The 6,904-nt window shown below is 43.0% G+C and overlaps 1 protein-coding gene across 1 annotated transcript; it reads left to right on the top strand.

Moving 5' to 3' along the window:
* Positions 1-1,104: 1,104 nt before the first annotated feature.
* On the top strand, positions 1,105-6,342 carry LOC121856156 (arylsulfatase A-like). Its single transcript, XM_042351469.1, has 11 exons — positions 1,105-1,789; positions 2,065-2,148; positions 2,743-2,866; positions 3,521-3,720; positions 3,833-3,965; positions 4,070-4,236; positions 4,511-4,635; positions 4,907-5,037; positions 5,127-5,235; positions 5,461-5,596; positions 5,747-6,342. The coding sequence occupies exons 1-11, from the start codon at positions 1,422-1,424 to the stop codon at positions 5,964-5,966; spliced, it is 1,797 nt and encodes a 598-aa protein (XP_042207403.1). The 5' UTR covers positions 1,105-1,421; the 3' UTR covers positions 5,967-6,342.
* The last annotated feature ends 562 nt before the right edge of the window (positions 6,343-6,904 follow it).

Below are 6,904 nucleotides of genomic sequence, written 5' to 3' on the forward strand. Positions count from 1 at the left end.
AAAACCTTAAAAAATCCGAAATTCCTTTGGCCCCAAGGAGTTTGGATAAGGGAGTGTCAACCTGTATATAATTCAGTGATGTAAAGTTCAGTTTTACTTTGTGTATTTATAAAGTGATGATTTATAAGGAGGCTAACTGATGAACATTAGTCCAGTTTAATAATATTACAGTATCAGGAAGAATGGAGGGGGAGGTGAAGCCATTGGTAACCCCCCCCTGGCGAGGCAGTCACCAGGTAGACAATATACTGGTACTTAATACTGAGCCACAAGTCGTGTCCAGTGTATTTCTGGTTATTTTTACTTTAATTGGATTTTGTAAAGGAAGGTAGAGTTTAAAGAAAAATGTACAAATCTAACAATAAATGAATTTATTTTGCAAAAGTGTTTTAATTTGGCCTTTAATTATACTGTGGTGTGTGTGTGTGTGTGACCCGTACACTCATCATTACCTAACCTGTGTAAATGTTATTGATCAAAAATTAAATACACGTCAACAAAAACATTGAAACCCGAAGACAAAACCCAACACTCGTTACAAAACGCCTCGAATGACTACAAAAACAGAAAACAAAAACACTTGCAAGCACAAACTCATCTATTTCACACTCATGCTATAAACATTAATGGTAAGAGCATATTAAAACCTGTGTTACCTGTATAGTACCTTATATCATATACCTGTACTGTAATTAATATAAAAAATACCTGGGTTGAAGTTATTACATTGTGAGGGTCAAATTTGCTTGCTAAAACTCCACTTAACATCTTATCTCTCCAAAAGTGTGTGTGTGTGTAATTACCATAACTCCTTCAAAATATTATTAAAACCTCCTCATTATAGTGGCACGGCTCTCTGTCTGTCTCTGAGTGATGGCAAAAGAAATCCAAATATGGCTGAAAAATATCTGACGACTCTTAATTAGTGAACACAAATGGGGTGATCCTCTTACTGAATACACACACACACACACATACATATATACACACACACATATACACACACACACACATATACACAAACATACACTGATTACTCCCCATAAGAGGGTTCAATAGTCTCTCTTATCTAAATACTGTGATATTGACCACCAAGTTAACTCACTCACCCACAATCTCCTTCAGTTACCGTGATAGTGAATAGCTGACTAGCCAGTGTATCATTACAAACTAGCCACTGCAGCATTATAAATAAGCCAGTGCATCATCACAAATTTACACTATAGCCAATGTGTACAACTAGCCAACGTGGCATTATATACTAGCCAGTGCATCATCACAAACTATAACTAATGTGTACAACTAGCCAACGCTTCTATAAACTACAGAGTGATTTTGTAGTTTCTTATACTAGCCACTATCAATACTAGTCGAATTATTAGTTTAACTCTTTACCAAGTTTATTTACGAGTTTTATAAAGATGATAATGAGGACTGTTTTTGTCTGTTCACTGGTGATGTTAGTAAGTGGTGAGGTGGTGAGAATACCAGATGAGAGAGGGATGGGAGTGAATATTGGTGAGTGGGGAGAAGATATTGAGAGGGAAAGAACGGATGATGATGGAAGGAGAGAGGCAGGTGAGAGGGAGAGAATGGATGATGATGGAAGGGGAGAGGCTGAAGAGAGGGAGAGAGTGAATACAGGTGAGTGGGGAGAGGATATTGAGAGGGATGCTTGTGAGTGTAAACAGTCACTGAAGGTCAACAAGACACGACCAAATATCATCATCCTTCTAGCAGATGACCTGGGTTACGGTGACCTGTCCTACTCGGGTCATCCCACCTCCAGGTAAGATGCATTGCTCCTGGACCTGCTATCTTCATAACCTAACTTAACCTACATCTAATTTAATCAAATCTAAGTTAACCTACACTTAATTTAATCTAATCTTAGTTAACTTACATCTAACTTAAACTAACCTAACATACCTATAAACTAAGTTAAGTTAGGTTAGTTTAAATCTTAGGGGGGATTAATTTAGGTGAAATAAGCTGGGGAGGTTAATTTTCAGGTGATCCATTTTTTACTCATGTTGAAGACTTTACCTATGGCTATATCACCAGGACCCCGCACATCGATAGACTCGCGGCCAACAGTAGATTCTTCTCGCAGTTCTACGTAACCAGTCCCGTCTGTAGTCCTTCAAGGTGGGTCTTTGGGTCTTCTGGAGGGTGTGTATAAGTGTTTGCATCAAGTGTTACTCCTTCAAGGTGGATCTTTGGGTCTTCTCGAGGGTGAGTATAAGTGTTTGCATCAAGTGTGAGCTCTTAAGACTAGGGTAGATCAAGCTCTTTACATACACTCAAGAGTTTGTACAAGTAAGTAAGTACATTCAAGAGCTCGTACAGTCACTCAATAAACTATCTGTACTCGAGGTGATCGATGAATTCCAGAATGAACACTGTGACTCCTGTTGTCTCTATAGTGTTGTCAAAATCCTTCACCCATTGTGTCATATTTCTTCAACACAATCTCAAATGCTCCTGTGGTTAAAAGAATAAGAATAACATAACTAATTGACTTAAGCTAAATTATACGAAAGTTTACAAATATAACCAATTTTTTTTCATTGAGATTCGTTCACTTAAGTTTCATTTATGAGTAAAAATTATCACATATAATCTGTTTTAAATTCTGCAGTGTGATTTTTTCCCTTCTCTTCCTCCTCCTATTCCTTGACCATCCCCTCCCCTCCTCTTCCTCTCCCTTCATCTTAACTCCTATTTTTTCTTGGTCTACAGGTCGTCGCTACTAACTGGTCGAGTACAGGTGCGCAGTGGCGTGTACCCTGGAGTCTTCACACCTGACAATACACTCGGGTTACCTCTTAATGAAACCACCATTGCTTCCCTCCTCAAAGATCAGGTGTTGTTCATCTTGTGTTCTGTTCAGGATGTCTATGTTTACTTCCTGTTGAGTTTTTTTGTTCTTTATGCTCATTTCACGTTCTTTTGATGTTCTTCTTAAAGTTCATTCACGTTATTTCTATGTTCTCCTGTTCATTTCCTGTTATGTTCATCTTATGTTCAGCTTCTGTTCACCTCAGTCCCATCCCACATAAGCTAAAGGGCTAATGTGTAGGTGCAATAAGCTCTAGGGACGGCTCTGCTGGGAGGGCTAATCAGGAAAATAAGCTGGGGGCTAATCTTCTGGTAAAATAAGCTGGGGGCTAATCTTCTGGTAAAATAAGCTGGGGGGGGTGGGGGGCTAATCTTCACGTCACCCAACAAGTTTATAGACAAAAATCTATCCGAGTCTCACCCATCCTCATCAGGTGAACACAATCCCTTGATAACTTCGGGAGATGATAACGAGCTTTTGAACCTTTGACAAGAGTGATAAGAAGATAACGATAGTCTTGAGATCTCCAGGTAAACACATATAGCATCACCTGAAGATTAATTAGGCTATCTTAGTTCATTACACCTGTTGATTCGACTCCTTATTGCTACTTAGGCAGGTTTGGTTAGGTTAGGGTGATTAATCTCCAGGTAAACTTAACGTTACTTTCCTGGGCAGGGTTACCGTACCATGATCGTGGGTAAGTGGCACCTGGGTGTGGGCGCCGGGGGAGAGTACCTGCCCACACATTATGGGTTTGAGCAGTATGTGGGGGTTCCATACTCCCACGATATGTGCCCATGTCTTCAGTGCTTCCCAGGTCGCCAGCCTTGTTACGACACGTGTTGGCACTGGGACGTTTCCTGCCCATTGTTCAGGTGAGTTAATTGATTCACTGCTTTAGGTAAGTTACTTAATTGATTCACTGCTTCAGGTAAGACACTAAATTGATTCATTGACTCCCTCCATCCAACAAGACTCCCTCCACAGGAACACAACAATAGTGGAACAGCCGGTGGATTTACCCTCCCTCCACCAGCGCCTAGTGGATCACGCCCTGGCCTTCATCCACAAGGCTTCATCCACCAAGCAACCGTTCTTCCTCTACCTGCCCTTCCACCACGTGAGTATAACCTAACCTAACCAAACCCAACCAATCCTAACCAAACCCAACCCAACCTAACCTAACCAAACCCAACCTAACCCCATTATCCATCACGCCCACAGGTCCACCACCCACAATTCGCATCAAGTAAATATCATGGGCGTAGTGAACGTGGGCGTTTTGGGGACGCCCTTCAAGAGTTGGATGGGGCGATAGGACAGCTTATGGGGTACTTAAGGACGCTCCAGTTACTGCCATCCACATTAGTCTGGTTCACCTCTGATAACGGGTACTATCCATTTGTTCTATCCACTTGTTCTATCCACTTGTTCTATCCACTTGTACTATCCATCTGTACTATCCACTGGGAGTATGTTTGTAATTTTACTATTCCTTACGTGTGGATATACTATTCTTACGACTACTATCCCCACAAGTATCACCCTGTACTATCTTCATGACCGAACTATCCTCAAGACAAGATAGTATGTAAAGTGACGTATGTATACTTAATGTGTATACTCAGTGTGTATACTTAGTGTGTATAAAACCTCTCCTCACAGACCCAGTATGACCCGCCATGAGCGAGGTGGCAGTGCTGGCCCTCTGCGGTGTGGTAAAGGCAGTACGTGGGAGGGCGGCGTCAGAGTGCCAACCTTTGTCCATTGGCAGTCACACATCACCCCTGGTCAGTGCCTCGTGTGTGTGTGTGTGTGTGTGTGTGTGTGTGTGTGTGTGTGTGTGTGTGTGTTCTAGACCAGTGAATTTACTTGTATCTATTGTACCTGTATTAGCACAACTGTACTTGCACACCTGTAATTTCACCTGTAACTGTATTTGCACACCTGTAATTTCACCTGTAACTGTATTTGCACACCTGTAACTGTATTTGCACATCTGTAATTTCACCTGTAACTGTATTTGCACACCTGTATTTTCACCTGTAACTGTATCGCCAGGTAAGACGTCAGGACTCGCTTCGACCCTGGACATCCTGCCAACACTAGCAGCCATCACCAACATCACCACCTCCCACCTCACCCTCGATGGTGTGGATATCTCCCCCCTCCTCCTCGACCCAGTGGCTAAGGTGGGTATAAATGGATTCAGGTGGATACAAGTGGATGTATTGAATGCTTAAACGATGACATAATACAATATTATTATCCATCTCTCCAGAGCCCACGTCAGTTGTTCGCGGTGTACCCGGCGGCACCCACACAGGCACTTGGCCCCTTCGCTGTCACCAATGGCACCTTTAAGGCTCATTACTATACTAAAGGCTCAGGTGAGGGTCAGGTGAGGCTCAGGTGATCCTTCCCATAATAAATAAATAAAAATGTCAAAGCATGATATATGATACCCTAGTCCCCCCTGAAACGCCCTCTAGCCCCCATCAACACCCCCTAGTCCCCCCTGAAACGCCCCCCTTAACCCTCCCCTCAACCCCCTCAAAGCCCCCTGTGTGTCTTGTCAGATAACCAACATAACACCTGTGTCTGTCTCTCGCCAGATCTGTCCGACGCTACTAACTACGACCCCATGTGTCCGGCCAAAAGCCTCCTGACGAAGCACGACCCACCTCTCCTATACAACCTCCACCACGACCCTGGGGAGCGGTACGACCTCTCCAGCCACTCTCAGTATGGGTGAGCTCGCAGTAAATTACAGAAAACCTCCATTTAACGGGTTACATGGGGAGAGAAGTGCGTTATATGTAGGTGGTCAATATTATCAACCCTATGTTAACTTCAATACCACTATCCCAATGTTAACTCACACTAACATACCTTTCACAGACCCGTGTTGAAGATGTTAACAAGTTGGAGGGATGAACACATGAAACAAATGACTTGGATGGTTCCTCGGACGACCACACTGGACCCCAGAGTCCAGCCGTGTTGTACGACCAGCAGCTGTGAGCCATTCCCCGAGTGTTGTGACTGTCCAACCAAAACAACACACCCTAACCACATCTCCAGTTACAGTTTAAAGAGTGTTGAAGAGTGGTTTGGGTAGTGTGGTTGAGACTGTTTTAATCACACTACTACGTTCTTAACCATAGACTACATCTATCACAATTTTATGCCTGTACCATCCTCATCACCGTCTCCTGCTTCCACCTGAGATCCCTCGTTTGCATCCAGCCCATACGAGCACGATGATCGCTACAAGAACAACCCAGTCCTAACCACTGTAAACATTATCAACAACTCGTAATCACCCAATCGTATCTTTTTGCACTGTTACTCTGTTGAAATGCCCTGTAGTATGACCTTCTCCCCACCTAGTAATTATATATCATTGTATCACTTATGTTACTTGTATATTATTGGTAACTGTATATTTTGAGTCTTTTGGCTGTCACGCTCTTTCAATAAACTATTAATTATTATTATTATTATTACCTACAACTACCACACCCTTACCACACCTACAACGACCATACCAGAGTAAGCTAAAAAAAAATGAAAATACTGATAAATATAAAGGTGTCATTGGCAGGTGCTGGGAGGACACACACAAACAAGGAAGGCAAACACACACAAACAAGGAAAACAAACACACACAAACACGACAGACAAACACTCTCTGCTAATTAAGTCAGATATATACTTCTCTCACAGATAAGCAATTAACCTAATATTTCCATGGTGTCAGGTTGTGTCAGGGAGTATCAGGGAGTGTCAGGGTGTGTCAGGGTGTGTCAGGGAGTATCAGGGAGTGTCAGGGTGTGTCAGGATGTATCAGGGAGTGTCAGGATGTGTCAGGGAGTGTCAGGGGGTGTCAGAGGGCGCCAGGGTGTGTCAGGGAGTGTCAGTTAGTGTCGGGGAGTGTCAGGAAGTGTAAGGATTCTTGAGTGTCAGGGAGTAACAGGGTGTGTCAGGATTCATGAGTGTCAGATAGTGCCAGGCAGTGTCAGCAGGGGTGCCAGAGTGCCATGACAGGAGAGTCAG

The sequence above is a fragment of the Homarus americanus genome, unplaced genomic scaffold (assembly GCF_018991925.1).
Source record: "Homarus americanus isolate GMGI-L3 unplaced genomic scaffold, GMGI_Hamer_2.0 scaffold48016, whole genome shotgun sequence".
Classification (NCBI taxonomy): domain Eukaryota; kingdom Metazoa; phylum Arthropoda; class Malacostraca; order Decapoda; family Nephropidae; genus Homarus; species Homarus americanus.

What these genes read in the sequence shown, in the direction of transcription:
- LOC121856156 (XM_042351469.1), top strand. Translation starts at nt 1,422, where the DNA reads ATGATAATGAGGACTGTTTTTGTCTGTTCACTGGTGATGTTAGTAAGT. An exon ending in TCTACCTGCCCTTCCACCAC is followed by an intron (nt 3,966 to 4,069) that starts GTGAGTATAACC and finishes TCACGCCCACAG; the next exon opens with GTCCACCACCCACAATTCGC. An exon ending in TCCTCGACCCAGTGGCTAAG is followed by an intron (nt 5,038 to 5,126) that starts GTGGGTATAAAT and finishes CCATCTCTCCAG; the next exon opens with AGCCCACGTCAGTTGTTCGC.